Below are 21,423 nucleotides of genomic sequence, written 5' to 3'. Positions count from 1 at the left end.
ACATATTTCTGCACTCAGTTGTATCTTGTGCTCATAACTTTTATTGTGTACAGTCTCAGCAATGATCAAGTCTTGTGGGTGTGATCAGATGATGTGATCAGTAAATTAAAGTTTTTACTTTAATTTAAAAATTTGTACACAGGTATGTACAGCAAAAACATCCCATCAAGAAGTACTGGAGCAAATGGGGAAATCACAAACTTTTAGATACCATAAAAAGAAGAGAAACTGCATATCTTGGTCACCTACTTCATAATGAAAAACATATTCAATTGATTATAAAAGGGGAGATAAATGAAAGAAGAAGACAAGGAAGACAAAGAAAATCTTGGCTGGCAGACATCAGACAGTGGACTGGCATGAGCTCTGAGGAACTGTTCAGAGTGGCTGAGAATCACTCAAAATTTTCCAAGGTGATTGCCGATCTTCAATAAGAGATGGCACTCAAAGAAGACAGGTATGTAAATTAATATGCTTTAATTAAAAACTCATTGAATTTCAACTTTATTTAGCCTGGGTGTTACATAAGGGACTGCCTCATTGCCAAATGGAGCAGTCCCTTATGTTAGGCTAAATTGTTTGCAATGTTAGGAGCATTATGACATTTCAGAAAGTTTTGGTACAGTAGCACCCCCCCCCCTCCACATCCATAGTGGATATGTTCCAAGTCACCTAGTGGATACCTAAAATGGCAAATGATACCAAACCCTCTTTATACTATGTTTTTTCCTATACATATATATCTCTTCTTCTTCTTCCTTTCCATATGGGCCAAGTGGCCTGTTATGGACTCAATTCCATCTTTTTAAGAGTCTTCCTCTGCATCGAGTACCTTTTGGGTGGTAATTTAGAATTTGTTTAGGTATTCTGCTTCTATTCATTCTTAGTATGTGTTCTTTCCATTTTTCTCTATAGCAAATCACTGTTTCATTTAGGGAGGTTGTAATTCCAAGTTTTTTCTGATTTCGCTGCTTTTCATTTTGTCCATTATTGTGACTTCTTCAGTTCTGCGCAGAAATTTCATTTTGGATGATTCAATTCTTCTTTCATCTTTTTTTTTTTTTTTTTTTTTTTTTTACATATATATACCTATGATACGTCAAGTCTGATGTTGTTAGCTATCTCCGACGTTAAGCGACCGATTCCACGTTCGATGTTCACCATTACGTCAAGCACTGGCACTTCCTTCGGAGCGACGGCAAAATTATGGCCGAGGCAAAGGGCGCTGACGGCATCGTCGTTGAGCCTTTTGGAAGAGAGGTTTATTACTGTCTGGAGAGGTTGAATTTGTGGTTGTGGTTTGTTTTTCACAAGGTTGCTAAATTTCTTGATGTGTTTATTTTTTATTTTTTGGAATTCTCTCTGTGCGGAAGTTTCCAAAATGCCAGAAAGAATCGACCAAAGTTCAGGGTTAAGAACGGTGGAGAGCTCTGAACCTGAACTTTGGTCGATTCAAAATCTTCAAACGCAGCTATGGCCATTCAGGCTTGGCTGACCATGTTTTGGGCACCACCCACGGAGTGTCGTGGAGGAGGGCCACCATGCTCCACCGCAGCAGGTTCAGGAGGGGGAGACTTTTCTTGGAGGCGGCGGCGGCTCTCAAAGGCCAGCCGGGTCTCAGTAGGTGTGGTTGCATTGGGCTTCCGAAGATTTGGGAGGCGCTCATCACCGGAGTTCCCACCTTGCGTTCCGGGCCACCTACTGCTGCCCTTGGGGGGCGCTCTGCCTAGATGGGACTTTGGTGTCGCCCACATGGTTGGGCTTGGTGTTGTTTGTTGTTTGTGCATGTGTTGCATTGATTTTTTTTTTATTGATTTTTTTTTTGTGATCCCCGTGGATGTCCTAGTGACTGGGACGAGATATAGGGGGTATTGGGGTCTATTTTGGTTCTTTTTGAGTGTTGTAAAAAATCCATTAAGCCTCCAACATGATGATCCCAAGTATCTTATTAATTTTTTTTTTTTGTTTCTTAGCAAATTACCATATTATGGTCTTCTTTCCACCTAGTATTCCCACCTCATGGGTGGGGATACTAGTTTTCTTTCTCATTAGTTACTAAAATATAATAGTTGTCACATTTCTCTGTCAATGAAGATATGATTCAGTGCTCTTCCTGCATAATGACTTTTTCTCATGCCAACCTCAAACTTGTCTATATTTTTATAATATAGCTGATAATCATATGCTCTGTCGCTCCTACTCATTTGACAAACCTTCCGGTGTTCAAACACCTTAAACTTCAAGACCTTCTGCAGCTGGTGTCTGAAATAATGATTCCATCTCATTCTTCAAATAGGGTGAACAAATAGGGTTCGACAACTTGCCAAAAACAGTCATCTTTTTGATTACAAAAATCTGTAGCTTTCTTAGCCTCTAAAAAACTTTGGTATCCTGCTTTGCTTAAGATATTACTTTTTACCTGTCCTAACCCTATGCAAATCAAATCTTCCTAATCTTAGAATGCAGCCGTTACATATGGAATGGTGCACCAAAAAACCTCCCAAAATCACCTATACTAGAAGAGGACAGTTCAGTTAATTAATTTTTTCCTCTCTCTCACACTCACCTTTATCACAGAAGGTGAAATATGAAATTATTATTATTATTAAGAGAGACCTCCATGGAGTCAAGGACTCATCGAGGGAGGCCGTGCACCAGATCATATTTATTCTTGAATTCATTCACTTTGCTTCACTCGCAACCAATGGCAATCCATTCCAATCACGCACCACCCTATGAGAGAAAAATCTAGCACTCGCCCCTCCCCTCTTAGCAGCATTCATTCTCAGCTTCCAAGGATGCCCTCTTCTCTTTTCCCCACCCTCCATAAATTGAAATCCTGTATGAACCTTTCAGAAGTTTGTTTCAATCATATCACCCCTCTTTCTCCTGTTTGCTAGTGTTTGCAGTCTACAAATTCTCAATCTGTCTTCCTAATCAGTATTCTACAATCCTGATATCATTTTTAAAACTCTCCTTTGCACTGTCGCTAATATATATCAGAATCACAACAGAAACCAGGAGACCAGACATGCGTACAATAGTCCAAGTGAGGTCTTATCAAGACTTTGTAAAGAGGCAAAATGAATCCTTATCTTTATATGTGAACGTTCGTTTCAGCATATAAAGATAAGGATGTCTTTATATGCTGAAGTGAATGACTTTACGTTTACTGATGTTTAACTGACATCCATTTTCCCATGCTCACAATTCCAGCCAATTCAAATCATTCTGCAAGTACTGCATATCAGCAGCATTCCTGATTACCCTACCTATCTTTACATCAGGGGTGCTTAAGGGTCAAAGCTGTATAACTGAGAGGAGACCTCCACATAGCCTTTAAAGGAATGCGGAGAACCGACCAGGGCTTCTGACCTAATGTCCAATCCTCACCTTCTCGTGGTGCACCCTGTTGGGTATCTACTTTGATACTGAACGAACGAGGATGGGCTGGCAATTTGGGATTTAGCCGACCAAATTGTATTCTTATTGGTTAAACCAAAATAAAAAATGATGGTATACAACATAGTATACAACATGACAAAATTTCATGCCGGCTGGGGCGTCGCCCGGTTAAACAAGGCCCCCGTTGTTTTCGCCAGGGAACCAGGGCGAACAGCGAAAAGTCAGCTACTGGAACAAATCTGAAAACAAACCCCAACTCAACATCACCAGAGTTAAAGATCGGTACTATCAACGTAAGAAGCCTGAATGGCAAAGAAATGGAGCTAGCTGAGGAATTAGATAAGTACCAGATCGACATAATAGGGGTGACTGAAACAAAAAAGACCAAAACTGGTGAGATCTTTCTGAGCAATAAATACAAAATGTTATATTCAGGCAATGACAATCAAGGAAAAGAAGGAGTAGCCATAGTATTCAACACAAAATACGAGGCTAATCTTCTTGAATGGCAGTCAGTCTCAAGTAGAGTAATGTGGGCAAATATCAGAATGGGGAACTGGACAATGAGACTTATTTGTGCCTATGGTCCCACAGAAGGTTCTACTAAGGTAGAAGTGGAGGAATTTTTTGAGGCTTTAGAAAAAGCAACTGACACAATGAAAAAGGAAAAGTTGGTCCTTGTTGGGGATCTAAATAGTAGAGTAGGAAATGATTGTGAGACATACAAAAATATTTTGGGAAAATTTGGAGAAAAGAGCAAAGCTAATAATAATGGCAAATATCTGTTGGATTTCTGCTCAGGACATGGACTGGTTATTACTAACACCATGTTCCAACATAAAAATGTGCACAAATTCACATGGAGAGAAGAAGCTAGGAATAAGAAAAGTCTCATTGACTATGTTATTGTTGATAGTGATGTTTCCTCCCTGGTGCAGGACACCAGAGTGTACAGAGGATTTGAAATTGGAAGTGATCACTATTTAGTCTTGAGCAGGATAAAATTGAATTTCATATTGAAAAGAATAACATGTAAGAAAGTTTTAAAGCGAATAAAAGTTGAGCAGCTCTCAGATGTAAACTGTAGACTAAAATACAGAAATATTATTGAAAAGAAAATGAAAGAGTTTGAGAACAGGAATCAAACCTTGGAGATTCAGTGGCAAACTCTGAAGGAAACATTGATTGATTCTGCCAGAGAGGCATGTGGTGAGGTTGTGTGCAAAGATAAAAAAATCAGAACTCCCTGGTGGACACAGGAAGTTAAAGAGGCAGTGAAGGAAAAGAAGAAAGCATATCAAAAGTTCCTGGCAAATAAGTCAGCTTTTACTCTTACAGAATACAGAGACAAATGTAAGAAAGCTAAACAGTGTGTAAAACTAGCTAAACAAAAGTCATGGGAGGACTTTGGCAAGAATATAGAAAATAAATATCAAGAAGGTGGCAAAATATTCTGGAGGTTGTTGAAGAAGCTTAGGAATGGAGGAAAGAGTGCTGTAAAAGGAATTAGAGATGATAAAGGTGAAATGAAAACAGGAGAAAAAGATATCCTTGAAGTATGGAGTAATTACTTTGAAAAACTGCTAAATGAAACAAGTAGTGATGACAGCACAGTGATAAAAAACACTGACCAGGCATGCAGTCAGGAATACATATCCATACTTGAAGTAGAAAAAGCCATCAAAGGCTTGAAATGTGGAAAGGCAGCAGGAGTAGATGATATTCGACCAGAAATGCTGAAGTATAGTGGTATAAGAGTCTTACAGTGGCTGCACTGCATAGTTCAGAAAGCCTGGACAGAGGGACAAATTCCCGATGATTGGAGTAGAGCTCTCATAGTACCCATATATAAAAAGGGAAATAAAACTGAATGTGAGAATTACAGAGGTATTTCCCTACTGAGTGTTCCTGGCAAGATCTATGCAAGTATACTTGAGAAACGGTTGAGAAGAATTGTGGAAGAAAAGCTTGGTGAAGAACAAGCTGGATTCAGGCCAAATAGAGGCTGTCAGGATCAGATCTTCACTTTACGACAAATAGTCGAGAAAGCATGGGAATATAACAAAGATCTGTATTTAAGTTTTGTCGATTTGGAAAAGGCACATAACAAGGTGCCAAGAGAGAAGCTATTCAATACGCTGCAGTTATATGGTGTCAATGGGGCATTATATCAAGCAATACTTAGTCTTTATTTGAGTTGTGAGTCAGCAGTTAGAATTGAAGGAAGTACAGGAAGATGGTTTAATGTTAAATCTGGTGTAAGACAAGGATGTACATTATCCCCTCTGTTATTCATTATCTATATGGATCACATTATGAAGGAATGTGGTATTAAACCTGATATCAAAATTGGAGATGTTAATGTCAGCTCTTTGCTTTATGCGGATGATGTTATACTTCTAAATAAATCCGCTACAAGTCTGCAAGATTCGCTGACTAAATTGAATAGCTGTTGTAATAGATATGGTATGAAGGTCAGCAATAAAAAGACGAAGACAATGAAAATAGGCAGAATCATTGAAAATGTCAACTGTGTTGTGAATGGAGAACCTGTGGAACAAGTAAAACATTTCAGCTACTTAAGCACAATTTTTACTGAAGATGGTAAATTAAATATAGAAATAGACAACAGAATCAGCAAAGCTGGTATCGTGGGAAGTCAATTGAATAAATTCATATGGAATAAGAAAGAAATTAGTCGGAACACTAAATTAGCTGTATACAAGACTGTGTTCAAACCAATTTTAACTTATGGATCTGAGAGCTGGGTCAGAAGTAAAACACTTGACCAAAGACTAGAAACCGCAGATATGAGAGTCCTGAGAAAGATTAGAGGCATGAACAGATGGCATCAATGGCAATATCATATTAAAAATGAGGATATTAGGAAAGAACTTGACATTGTCAGCATACAGGAATGCGTTAGCAGAGCTAATCTCAGATGGTATGGTCACTTAAATAGAATGGGAGAGGAAAGATTAGCAAAACAAGTGTTCTCTGCCAGGTTGGCAGGAAAACGACCCAGAGGAAGACCAAGATATAGTTGGATTGATACGGTACAAAGTGCCTTAGACGATAGAAATATAAGATCTGATAATGTTGGAGTCTTGACAAGTAACAGACTGATTTGGAGGAAAATTGTAGATAGGAAATTAGTAATGATGTAATTTTTTCATGTAGTACTGTCATATCCTGTACACCCCTTGAGGGTACATGGCAGGAATTTGATGATGATGATGATGATGATACCTATGATAGTTTAATTTATAAATTAGGCACAGTAAAAGATTAACAACAATAACTAATAATAAAATATAACAATTATAAATAATTTAATTGTGAAAAAAAATTTGAATATAAAGAGAATCTTAGCAACCTCAGCATACAATTTTTTTTCTTTCCTTATGAAATCGAGAACTTTCACCTTCTCAATTAAAGCACTTGACAGCTTCTCTTTGGCATATCTGAATTGTCAACATTACTACTCTTGTGCTTTGGTGACATTATTAAGTAAAATAAGAGTTACTTGAACACAAGCACTGTGATACTGTGACAGATCTACTGTCACGGTATTGGAGTGCTTGTGTATTGCTTCATATCCCAGGTGGGACGGCGTGAGATTTCATCATGCTACTCAGAACATGTGCAATTTAAAACTTATGGATTGTTTTTTTCTGAAATTTTACATTTAATATTTTCAGACCGGGTTTGACCATTAGTAACTGAAACCACGGAAAGTGAACCTGTGGATAAGACTTAATTACAAAATATGACTATGCTGGAGTGCTGACAATTGATACTTATTTGGAGGAAAATTGTTGATAGGAGATTAGTAATAATGTAAACTTAATTATCTTCACATAATCTCCATTCCATGAAAAAGTTCCATGTTTGGTCTTTAGAGCAGTTACACTGCAAGTGATGGAGAACACTTGGAGGGAAATTGATTATCACTTAGATGTCTAACATGCCACAAAAGGTGCATGTTGAAGTTGTTTAGCATTCTGCAGTGTTGATTTTATAGGTAATAAAAATTTTTGAGTTACACTTTCATATTCTGTAAGCAGTTTTATTTTATTTCTGGTTTGAAAATTATAGGCCATGGAAACCCTAACAATAATTTAGAACACCCTATATAATGTGAAGTCAACAGCCTCTATATAAAAGTAGCTTAATCATAACAATACCTCATGCGTATTTACTTACAAATGGAATTTCACGAGTATAATTTCTTGGTAAGTATAATTTAATCATGCCGTACATAATGGTATCCTGTAAACATTCCAGATACCACTAAACTATTAATAATTGTATTAACAAATAAATGCCTTACGAATATTTAAAAATTAATTGTTGGTAATGTTAATCAGTTGGGATTAGGCAGTTTAATCATGAAATTGCATCTGTTTGAATTTATATCCAAGATATATATATATATATATATACAGGGTGGTTCAAAATTCCACGTATAAACTTTGAGGGAAGGTAGAGAACATCAAAATCAACCATATTCCCATAGGAAAGCATGACCGGAAACGCCACCCAAAAGTGATAGGTGTCGCTGTTCGCCAGCACTCCAGGTGAGCAATTGGAGCTTCCTCATTCAAGCTTTCGACGTCGTACGAAGAACACGTCTCATTTTACAAACACCGAGATGGCAGACATGCACCTCATTTATCATATTATGTATTTATCCATATTACCATATTACGTATGTATCCAACTACTATTGAACTGTTCAGTTACGCCTAATAAAATTTTTTACACTACTTACTGCTTTGTGTTATTTCTGTATTTGTGTCTCTGTTAGTACCTTTGGTAGCGTTTTCGGTCATGCTTTCCTATGTGAATATGGTTGATTTTGATGTTCTCTACCTCCCCTCAAAGTTTGTACATGGAATTTTGAACCACCCTGTATACAACAGAATTTTCACACAAAATACAATCATCGCCTCTCCAATAATCTGAAATTATTAACAAACAACCTACATTATATATACACACACATTAATATTAAGCTAATTTTACCTTTTCAAAGTCATCTCTATATGGCATATAACCTAATTCTTGTTGTTCTTGAGATGACAATTCTAATGTTTGTGGACTGCTTGTTGAACCTGAAGGCAAAGGACCTGTAAAATTAAAAACTGAAATAAAGTCTATGCTCAAAAATTTGCAATTTATACCCTTTAACTTTTAAATAAAACTGAAAGAAATACTATACTTACTCATGACACATCAAATTAAATCTAAGTGTAATAAATTTAAAATCATTAATGCATCCATAATATGGTGCTCAATCAGAAAAATAATAATAGAAAATATGACGTAGATTAAGTCAAACATTCTTAAAAATTCAAATGCATTGCTACAGTGTTCACAATTCCTTAAAAAATATCTTTCCAAGTATAATTCTGTAATTTAAGTATACAACACTTCCATTTTGTAATTTCACATTTTAGTCTCACTGAAAAAAACCATAAGGAATTTAACAAAAAAAAAGAAAGAAAAGAAAAGAGCAAAAAAAAATCTAGGAAATTTCTTTTAAAATACCAATTAACAACTGTTAGATCCTGAATGGAAAGCTTTACAAGTAAATTCTTTAATCAGGATTTAACATGATAACTACTACTAATTAAGGAGATATCTGCACATCAGCTAATAATTATGAAGTATTGTTTTATGTTTTGTAATAATGTGTAGTCCATGTGTGCCATACAGTGAGAGTTATTCCTGCATAACTGAAATGAGAAGCAGAGAATTTTGTGTCAAAATAGTGGCAGTGGTGTGGGGGAATTGTTGGATTGTTTGTAATTCCCATATAAGCTGTCTAGTACATTGCAAAATTCTGAGAAAAATTCTAAGTAGTAATCCGGAATTATCGCGTATAATCGGTACGAGTCGAGCGTAGCGATGGAGGCTATACCTACGCGGAAAAATGACGTCAGAGCGGCTACCTAGAATAATGTAACCTGACAGGTTAGGGAGAGTGTAGGATCACCCAAGGGGCATGAACGATGGGGTTCGTGGGTGAAAACCACATATAGAGGGCACCCGAATAGGGTGAATAAAAGACGAAGCACGGCGTTTTAGGGGCTTTTTGACCTTTTGATCTTCGGGTGCTGGATTCGAGTTCTAGGAGGGGGGGGGGAGTTGGTCGGAGGATTCGTGAGAGAGCAGTGGATCGATTACGGCAATGACGGACAGCAGGTTCTTTTCTTGAGAATGCTTGAAGATTTTCAAGCAGAGCTGATTGCGATACGACGGCCTATGTGGAATTGAGCCTTAGCAGAACGTCCCAATGGAGAAAGTTTCCTGCAGAACAGTAGACAGCACGCAACAGTCAGAAATGATTAGAAGAAAAAGCGTAGTACATCGCCAGGCGCAAAGATGGCCGAAGAATAGGCAGTAAGGTAATCCAGACCTACATGAGATGGCGGCATGAAATCTGAAAAGATCCGGTAATGTAAGAGTTTTCGTTCTATGTTAAAATTCGTTTAGAAGAACAAGAAATTTGTGTGCATTGTAACTAAAGGACACTAGTAGAGAACTTTAGTGAGAATTTGACTGAATTAATTAAGCCTTGTGGGACAAAGAAGAGTTGTTAATAGGCAGTAATTTGTGATGGCTAGGCTTGCTTAAAATGAAATTTAGAATTAAGATAATTATTGATAGAGTTAATGAAAGGTTCAATGCGTGTTCTGTGAATAACTTGTGAAAGGAATTATATAGTAGTAGTATTATGCTTAAACCTAATCTTATCCTTTCATAATTGAAGGATTTAACTTACTCAGATTCATTGTGATTTAGTATAACCCTTAACTTAGAATGAATTTTGATCCATTGAGTATTTAAACTTACATAACTGTAAATGTTTTATGTTTTTCCAATAAACATGTTTTGTACCTTATACCTGAGTTTATGCCTGATTACGAATTCAAACCACCACTTATGAAATAGAACCTTTTTGGCAGGAAGGAACTTAGATATAATTGCTTAAGTGACATTTGGTCTACGACTGCTAGCTGAATCTGCACAGCGCTAGCGTGAGATAAAATAACTGTGTGTATCCCTTTAGAATTTAGAAATATTTCCCTGAACAAGAATCTCTTCTGTTATAGGATATTGGCTGGTGCAGCAAAATATAAATTTTGCCAATATCCGAAGAGGAGATAGATCTGAATTAATATCTTAAGGGCACGATAGTAGATTAGAAGGAGAGTTATTATAGAGGTGGAACAAGATATAATATAGAGAAAGCAGCGACATAACAATAGAGTAGCAAGTAGGATTTTGATTGTATAAGGTTTGAAGTAAGCAAAAGGATAGATTCAAGAAACAGTAAATTAATGTATAATAAGATAGAACAACTACTTAACAATAGACATTACTATTTAACACAACAGATAGTACATCAATCTTTCTAATTCTAAGAATTGTAAGATACAAAAACTGAAAAAAATATCCAAAGAAAAAGAACAACATGAAAGAATTTAATAAACCAGGACATGTTATAAAAAAATAATAATAATAATAAAAAATTAAAAAAAAAAGTAAAGGGGTGCTTAAGGGTCAAAACTGCATAACTGAGAGGAGATCTCCACATAGGAGGATTGATGATGTTGAGACGGGTCATTAGGCGAGGATTGGCATTAGGTCAAAAGCCCTTGTTGGGCTTTTGACCTAATGCCAATCCTCACCTTCTCGTGGTGCACCCTGTTGGGTATCTGCCTGGATACTGAACGAACAAGGATGGGCTGGCAATTTGGGATTTAGCCGACCAAACTGTAATTCTTATTGGCTTACACCAAATTACAAAATGATGGTACAACATGATAAAATTTCATGCCGGCGGGGTCGTCGCCCAGTTAAACAAGGCCCCTGTTGTTTTCACCAGGGATCCAAGGTGAACAGCGAAAGGTTAGCTACTGGAACAAACCTGAAAAAAAAACACCCCGACTCAACATCACCAGAGTCAAAGATCAGTACTATCAACATAAGAAGCCTGAATGGCAAAGAAATGGAGCTAGCTGAGGAATTAGATAAGTACCAGATCAACATAATAGGGATGACTGAAACAAAAGAGACAAAAACTGGTGAGATCATTCTGAGCAATAAATACAAAATGTTATATTCAGGCAATGACAATCAAGGAAAAGGAGTAGCCATAGTATTCAACACAAAATACAAGGCTAATCTTCTTGAATGGCAGTCAGTCTCAAATAGAGTAATGTGGGCAAATATGAGAATGGGGAACTGGACAAAGAGACTTATTTGTGACTATGGTCCCACAGACGGTTCTACCAAGGTAGAAGTGGAGGAATTTTTTGATGGTTTAGAAAAAGCAACTGACACAATGAAAAAGGAAAAGTTGGTCCTTGTTGGGGATCTAAATAGTAGAGTAGGAAATGATTGTCAGACATACAAAAATATTTTGGGAAAATTTGGAGAAAAGAGCAAAGCTAATAATAATCGCAATATCTGTTGGATTTCTGTTCAGGACATGGACTGGTTATTACTAACACCTATGAAAAAGATATCCTTGATGTATGGAGTAATTACTATGAAAAACTGCTAAATGAAACAAGCAGTGATGACAGCACAGTGATATAAAACACTGACCAGGATTGCAGTCAGGAATACATATCCATACTTGAAGTAGAAAAAGCCATCAAAGGCTTGAAATGTGGAAAGGCAGCAGGAGTAGATGATATTCGACCAGAAATGCTGAAGTATGGTGGTATAAGTTTCTTACATTTGCTGCACTGCATAGTTCAGAAAGCCTGGACAGGGGGATGAATTCCCAATGATTGCAGTAGAGCTCTCATAGTACCCATATATAAGAAGGGAAATAAAACTGAATGTGAGAATTACAGAGGTATTTCCCTACTGAGTGTTCCTGGCAAGATCTATGCAAGTATATTTGAGAAACAGTTGAGAAGAATTGTGGAAGAAAAGTTTGGTGAAGAGCAAGCTGGGTTCAGGCCAAATAGAGGCTGTCAGGATCAGATCTTCACTTTACAACAAATAGTCGAGAAAGCATGGGAATATAACAAAGATCTGTATTTAAGTTTTGTCGATCTGGAAAAGGCATATGACAACGTGCCAAGAGAGAAGCTATTCAATACACTACAGTTATATGGTGTCAATGGGTCATTATATCAAGCAATACTTAGTCTGTATTTGAGTTGTAAGTATAGCAGTTAGAACTGAAAGAAGTACAGAAAGATGGTTTAATGTTAAATCTGGTGTGAGACAGGGATGTACATTATCCCGTCTGTTATTCATTATCTATATGGATCACATTATGAAGGAAAGTGGTATTAAACATGATATCAAAATTGGATTTGTTAATGTCAGCTCTTTGCTTTATGCGGATGATGTTATACTTCTAAATAAATCGCTACAAGTCTGCAAGATTCTCTGACTAAATTGAATAGCTGTTGTAATAGATATGGTATGAAGGTCAGCAATAAAAAGACAAAGACAATGAAAACAGGCAGAATCACTGAAAATGTTAACTGTGTTGTGAATGGAGAACCTGTGGAACAAGTGAAACATTTCAGCTACTTAGGCACGATTTTTACTGAAGATGGTAAATTAAATATGGAAATAGACAACAGAATCAGCAAAGGTGGTATGGTAGGAAGTCAAGTGAATAAATTCATATGGAATAAGAGAGAAATTAGTTGGAACACTAAATTGGCTGTATACAAGACAGTGTTCAAACCAGTTTTAACTTATGGATCTGAGAGCTGGGTCAGAAGTAAAACACTGGTCCAAAGACTAGAGACCGCAGATATGAGAGTTCTGAGAAAGATTATAGGCTTGAACAGATGGCATCAATGGCAATATCATATTAAAAACGAGGATATTAGGAAAGAACTTGACATTGTCAGCATCCAGGAATGCGTTAGCAGAGCTAATCTCAGGTGGTATGGTCACTTAAACAGAATGGGCGAAGAAAGATTAGCAAAACAAGTGTTCTCTGCCAGGTTGGCAGCAAAATGACCCAGAGGAAGACCAAGATATAGGTGGATTGATACGGTACTAAGTGCCTTAGACGATAGAAATATAAGATCTGATATTGTTGGAGTCTTGACAAGTAACTGACTGAATTGGAGGAAAATTGTAGATAGGAAGTTAGTAATGATGTAAATTTTTCATGTAGTACTATCATATCCAGTACACCCCTTGAGGGTACATGGGAGGAATTTGATGATGATGATAAAACTGAACGTGGGAATTACAGAGGTATATCCCTACTGAGTGTTCCTGGTAAGATATATGCAAGTATACTTGAGAAACGGTTGAGAAGAATTGTAGAAGAAAAGCTTGCTGAAGAACAAGCTAGATTCCAGCCAAATAGAGGCTGTCAGGATCAGATTTTCACTTTACCACAAATAGTGGAGAAATCGTGGGAATATAACGAAGTATTTGAGTTTTGTAGATCTGGAAAAGGCATATGATAAGGTGCCAAGAGAGAAGCTATTCAATACGCTACAGTTATATGGTTTCAATGGGGCATTATATCAAGCAATACTTAGTCTTTATTTGAGTTGTAAGTCAGCAGTTAGAATTGATGAAAGTACAGGAAGATTGTTTATTATTAAATCTGGTGTGAGACAAGGATGTACATTATCCTCTCTGTTATTCATTATCTATATGGATCACATTATGAAGGAAAGTGGTATTAAACATGATATCAAAATTGGAGATGTTAATGTCAGCTCTTTGCTTTATGCGGACGATGTTATACTTCTGAATAAATCCGCTACAAGTTTGCAAGATTCCCTGACTAAATTGAATAACTGTTGTAATAGATATGGTATGAAGTTCAGCAATAAAAACACAAAGACAATGAAAATAGGCAGAATCATTGAAAATGTCGATTGCGTTGTGAATGGAGAACCTATGGAACAGGTAAAACATTTCACCTACTTAGTCACGATGTTTAGTGAAGATGGTAAATTAAATATGGAAATAGACAACAGAATCAACAAAGCTGGTATGGTAGGAAGTCAACTGAATAATTTCATATGGAATAAGAGAGAAATTAGTCGGAACACTAAATTAGCTGTATACAAGACAGTGTTCAAACCAGTTTTAACTTGTGGATCTGAGAGCTGGGTCAGAAGTAAAACACTTGACCAAAGACTAGAGACCACAGATATGAGAGTCTTGAGAAAGATTATAGGCGTGAACAGATGGCATCAATGGCTCTATCCTATTAAAAACGAGGATATTATGAAAGAACTAGACTGTCAGCATCCAGGAATGCGTTAGCAGAGCTAATCTCAGGTGGTATGGTCATTTAAACAGAATGGGCAAGGAAAGATTGGCAAAATAAGTGTTCTCTGCCAGGCTGACAGGAAAACGACCCAGAGGAAGACCAAGATATAGGTAGATTGATATGGTACAAAAGTGCCTTAGACGACGGAAATATAAGATCTGATAATATTGTAGTCTTGACAACTAACAGACTGATCTGGAGGAAAATTGTAGATAGGGAGTTAGTAATGATGTAAATTTTTCATGTAGTACTATCATATCCTGTACACCCCTTGAGGGCACATGGCAGGAATTTGATGATGATGAAAAAAAGTAATCATCAATATCCAGAAGTGAAGGATTGGATGGGTGGGGGGGGATTATACTACTGCAAAGTACACTCACTATTCGTACCACAAACATCTGAAAGTCATAAATCCTTTCCATGTTGTAATATCCGAAATTACGACATAATTAATTTCCCAATTAATCATAGTTTAATACTCCTGATTTTATGTATTAAATCTTGTGTGTTCTGATAAGATTTTCTGTGATTAATATATAAAATACTTTTAAATTGGAACATTATATACTAATAAAGATTAATTCTGTAAATGTGCTCCTTCCCCATTCCTAGCTAACGAACCAAAAAGAAATAAGCCACAAAAGAGGAATTTCAGAGTCTTGATATAGTAGTTACCTCATATGCCTCAAAAGCCATCTTGAACCTATGAATATAAAGATTGTATGAATCTATAAGTTCAGTTGGTTTTGACAATGTCTTTTGGCTAGAAAGACAAGGATCAAAACCAGTGCAGGATGTGAAGAACCTTTATAAGGGCTTTTCATGATCTCTCCCTCTCTACTGCTGCCAACTTAATAATCTGTTCTCCACTCCTTTTTCTCACTGCTTAAGCACTGGGGGAAAGGAGTGGAGAACACTGTTGAACATTGCTAAAAACAACAGCAGTGGTAAACACTGCTGTTGTTTTCCCCATTGATATGGATATCATGATAAAAAATAGAATAAGCTCACAAGAATACCTAGCAGAATTTCATTCAGTAACAGTCAGCTCTCCTTCAATCAGCAAAACAGTAAATGAATCATGTGGCACTGCATACAATACAATACAAGCTGCCACATTCCAATACTCAAAACATCAAGTTTCTTACCACCTTTTCTCAAATCATGAGTAGAAGAATGCACAACAACTAAGAAAGCTCAAGATATAGCTTGGGAAATCTTCTGCAGATTCACAAGAAACTTTTGCATTCAAGCATGCTGAAGCATGTCAGGAGTTCTTTTAACTATCAGGACCAAAAGGATTCCTGGATCCATTTTACATCTTTGATAACCAGATCAACTAGTCTTGAACAAAAATCTACATGTATAAAATGACGTGCAGATATACCATCTATTCCTCTCAATCCTGAAATATAACGAATGTACAACTGCTGACACAAAAGCAGCTGTTAACTCCAGAGAGCTTTGTCCCCTCCCACCAGAATTCTTGGCCTTATTATTTTTATTTTTTTATGTTGTTCCCACACACGAAAGATTATTAAACCTGTAGTACAATTGTACTTGGGTGGAATAAAGATTTTTTTATTTATCAATTTTATAAATTTTTTTGTGATTTTATTTTTTTTTACATAGTCCAGAAACCCTGCTCTAAAAACCAAACATGGAACTTTTTTTCAAGCCATTTTAGGACAGTGATGAAATTCATCTCCCATCTTAATAAGTAAAGAAGAAAAAATCCAACTTTGTTCTCTTCAAACAGTCTGGTGCTGTACAACAGCCATTAAAAAATAAAGGAACTGCTACACTTCCATGATGAGTAAACACTGCAGGATAACATCTATTATCAGATGGTCAACTATCAGTGGACCAACTGCTCTGCCTCTACAATAGATTCCTTCAGAGGATGAATTTCTTGGAAAAGAGCAATTATTACATTTCCAAATCCAAGTAAGGATCCAAAAATTTCAACAAATTATCCACGAGTTCTGACCTGCAAGATCTTGAAAGGGGACAAAATGGTTAATTCTGTTTTTTTATAACTTCTAGAGAACTACCTTTTTTTTCCCTAATACATAATCAGCTTCTGTAAAAATCAATATGCATTGCATCATTTAATATGATGGAAACAGACATTAAAAATACATTTATCAAAGAAACAAGCACATGGTATAATTTTCTTTAACATGAAAAAAAAAATAATCATACAATGCACTTTAAAAGTTTGGTATACCAGAAGCCCTGTGCAACACTGGTTTTAGAGAGAACCTCTCTCTCTTTTCTTTCTTTCAAGAACTTCTGATCTTATTGAATCTTCCAATTTTAAGGTATCCTTTGAACATGCAGCCATCTAATTATTCTGCTGGAATAATCTGATTTGTTTTATGAGTGTGTTTATATCTCCTCCTACAAGAGGATTTTCATTTGAAGAGATTTCTTTTCTGGAGTAACTGTACTTATTTAAAAACAATATGTTTTAATAAGTAGCCTAGATCGTAGCACTCAAGGATGATGTAACTGTGAGGAGTAGGAGAGACAGTCATATTGAGTAAATGTTCTTTTACTTTTTTTTTTGTTGTTGTTTTTATTTTAATTGTTACCTTTGCAGGATAAGTGGGTTTTAAACTAGATGTTGTGGGAAAACAAAATTGATATACACTTCCTAACATGAAATATTATGATTCATTTTGATATTTTGGATCTTTCTCTCTCATCCACTTTTCACATGCTTGTGAGTAAGCTGTCCTCTCTGAAAGCTGATGCATGTAGGTGTTTTGCACATGTGCTCTTTATTGCCACATTAAATAAAGATGGCAGAGCCACAACAAGCAGCTCAAGTATAACCATACTTCTGGCACTTGAAGTACCTCATAGGATTTGGGATTTAGAGGCTTGCAGGACAATTCACATAGGCTGCATTGACACTAATTAGAGATTTGTGGGGAGTTAAATGAAAGGATAATATTTCTTGGTTGGATATCATCTATGAGATTGCTCTTAGAGAATACAGAGACAAATGTAAGAAAGCAAAACATTGTGTAAAACTAGCTAAACAAAAGTCATGGGAGGACTTTGGCAAGAACATAGAAAATAAATTTCAAGAAGGTGGTAAGATATTCTGGAGGTTGTTGAAGAAGCTTAGAAATGGAGGAAAGAGTGCTGTAAAAGGAGTTAGAGATGATAAAGGTGACATGAAAACAGGAGAAAAAGATCTCCATACTTCAAGGATATCTTTTTCTCCTGTTTTCATGTCACCTTAATTGCTAAATAAAACAAGCAGTGATAGCACAGTGGTAAAAAACACTCGACAGGCATACAGTCAGGAATACATATCCATACTTGAAGTAGAAAAAGCCATCAAAGGCTTGAATGTGGAAAGGCAGCAGGAGTAGATGATATTCGACCAGAAATGCCTCTGTCCAGCCTTTCTGAACTATGCAGTGCAGCCACTGTAAGACTTTTATACATAGTTCAGAAAGGCTGGACAGAGGGACGAATTCCTGATAATTGGAGTAGAGCTCTAATAGTGCCCATATATAAAAAGGGAAATACAACTGAAAGGAGGTATTTCCCTACTGTGTTCCTGGCAAGATCTATGCAAGTATACTTGAGAAACGGTTGAGAAGAATTATAGAAGAAAAGCTTGGTGAAGAACAAGCTGGGTTCAGGCCAAATAGAGGCTGTCAGGATCAGATCTTCACTTTACAACAAATAGTCGAGAAAGCATGGGAATATAACAAAGATCTGTATTTAAGTTTTGTCAATCTGGAAAAGGCTTATGACAAGGTGCAAAGAGAGAAGATATTCAATACGCTACAGTTATATGGTGTCAATGGGTCATTATATCAAGCAATACTTAGTCTGTATTTGAGTTGTAAGTTGGCAGTTAGAATTGAAAGATGTACAGGAAGATGGTTTAATATTAAATCTAGTGTGAGACAAGGATGTACATTATCCTCTCTGTTATTCATTATCTATATCGATCACATTATGAAGGAAAGTGGTATTAAACATTATATCAGAATTGGAAATGTTAATGTCAGCTCTTTGCTTTATGCGGATGATGTTATACTTCTAAATAAATCCGCTACAAGTTTGCAAGATTCTCTGACTAAATTGAATAGCTGTTGTAATAGATATGGTATGAAGGTCAGCATTAAAAAGACAATGAAAATAGGTAGAATTGTTGAATATGTCAACTGGGTTGTGAACGGGGAACCTGTGGAACAAGTAAAACATTTCAGCTACTTAGGCACGATTTTTAGTGAAGATGGTAAATTAAATATGGAAATAGACAACAAAATCAACAAAGCTGGTATGGTAGGAAGTCAATTGAATAAACTCATATGGAATAACAGAGAAATTAGTCGGAACACTAAATTAACTGTATACAAGACAGTGTTCAAACCAGTTTTAACTTATGGATCTCAGAGCTGGGTCAGAAGTAAAACACTGGACCAAAGACTAGAGACCGCAGATATGAGAGTCCTGAGAAAGACTATAGGAGTGAACAGATGGGCAACAATGGCAATATCATATTAAAAACGAGGATATTAGGAAAGAACTTGACATTGTCGGCATCCAGGAGTGCGTTAGCAGAGCTAATCTCAGGTGGTATGGTCACTTAAACAGAATGGACGAGGAAAGATTAGCAAAACAAGTGTTCTCTACCAGGTTGGCAGGAAAACGACCCAGAGGAAGACCAAGATATAGGTGTATTGATACAGTACAATGTGCCTTAGACGATAGAAATATAAGATCTGATAATATTGGAGTCTTGACAAGTGACAGACTGATTTGGAGGAAAATTGTAGATAGGAAGTTATTATTATTATTATTATTCCGGGCAACACCAAGGAGTCGACAGACTCATCGAGGGAGGCCATAACATCATGTCAAGAACAACTATTCGACATTCACACAGTATCTATCATACCTTGCCTTGAACTAATTCACGGTCATAGCACCCACCACAGACTCTGGCAGCTTATTCCACTCATTCACCACTCTCCAAGTAAAAAATCTAGCTCTAACACCCTTGTTAACCACATTCTTGCCCAGCTTCCATGCATGGCCCCTAGTCCTCCCACCACCAGTCATATTTTCAAAAATATCTTCTGGATTAATCTTATAGTAACCCTTCAGTAATTTGAATGTCTCAATCTTATCACCCCTTTTCTGCCTATCGACCAATTTTTGCAACCCACAAATCTTCAACCTATTCTCATAAGGTTCATTCCACAGACCTGCTATCATCTTGGTCACTCGTCTCTGGATCCTCTCCACTTCCTCCACATCACGAAGAAACCCTGGCACCCATAACTGGGCACAGTAGTACAGATGGGATCTTATCAAGGCTCGATACAGAGGAACAATAACTTGTTTGTCTCTGCTTGTTAAAGTATTTTTCAGAAGCCAAGTGATTTGATGAGCTGATTTAGTCACTTTTGCAGTGTGCCCCCTAAACTTCAATTCCCTATCCACCAACACTCCCAAATCCCTGGCTTCATCAATCTCCTGGAGTACAGTTCCACCAATGTGATATACTGCTGCTATTCTTTTCACCCCATAACCTTACACTTTGCCACATTAAATTGACATCCATTTTTCCTAGCCCAGTCCTCCAAACTATCCAAATCATCCTGCAAAATTTTGACATCCTGTGCACTCACAATTGCTCTACCCAACTATGCATCATCAGCTAACAAGTGAACACTTCCTCTCAGATCCTTTCCTATATCATTGATGAACAAATTGAAAAGTAGTGGTCTAAGAACAAATCCCTGCGGCACACCACTAGTCACAAGCCGTCTTTTAGACTCAACTCCTGAATAAACCACTCTCTGGTATCTCTCCATCAACCACCCCCTCCTATCCATCTCACTAACCCTATATCCATCCCCATCATAACCCCAAAATAATCACATGATGCTTCCACCTTCGTATCAAGGTTATCATCTGGAGCATACAAGTATACAAAGAGACACGTAGCATTACAATGCATCTAGTATGCTCAAGTCACATTAGCCAGAGGTGCCATTAACACTAATGGGCTGACCTCTGGTGAAAAAAAAAAATTACTATATATAAGCTGTTTGACTAGCCAAGCAGATGCAGAATTTTTGATGCAGCAGGTTTTTTTTTTTTCCACACCAGGTCAGGCCTGTAGTGTTAATGGTTGACAAAATTAGTGTGAACAGTTGCAGAAGTGAAAACAACCCTTATGAAGGAAACTTACTTAACAGATCTTTGTACCAAACCGATGAAATGCCTCCGAGATATCAAGTATAACAATTAAGGATTTCCCAAGCATACTACAGGACTGTAATATATACATACAGTATGCTACATATTGCCGGCCTGGTTGGCCAAGTGGTTAGCGTATCTGCTCTCCAGCCAAGAGGCTGCGGGTTCAAATCCCACGTAGGCATGGATGTTTGCGATTGTCTTCCACCTTCATACATTCATTCACCCAAGTATAGATACACTCTCCCAATATGGACTGGGTCACCATGGAAGTAGTAGACCCAAAACCTTCTGCAATGGGAGAGGCCTTCACCCTGCTGTGGGTAGAAGAATAGGCTGTTCATCATCATCATGCTAAATACTATATGTATATGTTATAATTTATTATAACAAATTAAAGTCTTTGCTTATTTATTCAGATTTTATTGTTTTCTGTACAGAGCACATGAAATAGGCAATGACATCATTATAACCGGTTT

General features: G+C 36.9%; 1 protein-coding gene across 1 annotated transcript in view; it reads right to left on the bottom strand.

Moving 5' to 3' along the window:
* LOC150097610 (transcriptional adapter 2-beta-like) overlaps positions 1-21,423 on the bottom strand; it is a 226,707-nt gene that overhangs the window by 59,275 nt on the left and 146,009 nt on the right. The window contains exon 10 of the mRNA XM_090406959.1: positions 8,434-8,537. Coding sequence (XP_090263085.1) covers positions 8,434-8,537 — 104 coding nt within the window. The remainder of the gene's footprint in view (positions 1-8,433; positions 8,538-21,423) is intronic.

This window comes from Typopeltis vanoorti, chromosome 17 (assembly GCF_054136105.1).
Source record: "Typopeltis vanoorti isolate ZY-2024b chromosome 17, IOZ_Tvanoo_1.0, whole genome shotgun sequence".
Classification (NCBI taxonomy): domain Eukaryota; kingdom Metazoa; phylum Arthropoda; class Arachnida; order Uropygi; family Thelyphonidae; genus Typopeltis; species Typopeltis vanoorti.
Note: the sequence above shows the minus strand (reverse complement) of the source record. Positions and strands in the feature narration are given on the sequence as shown.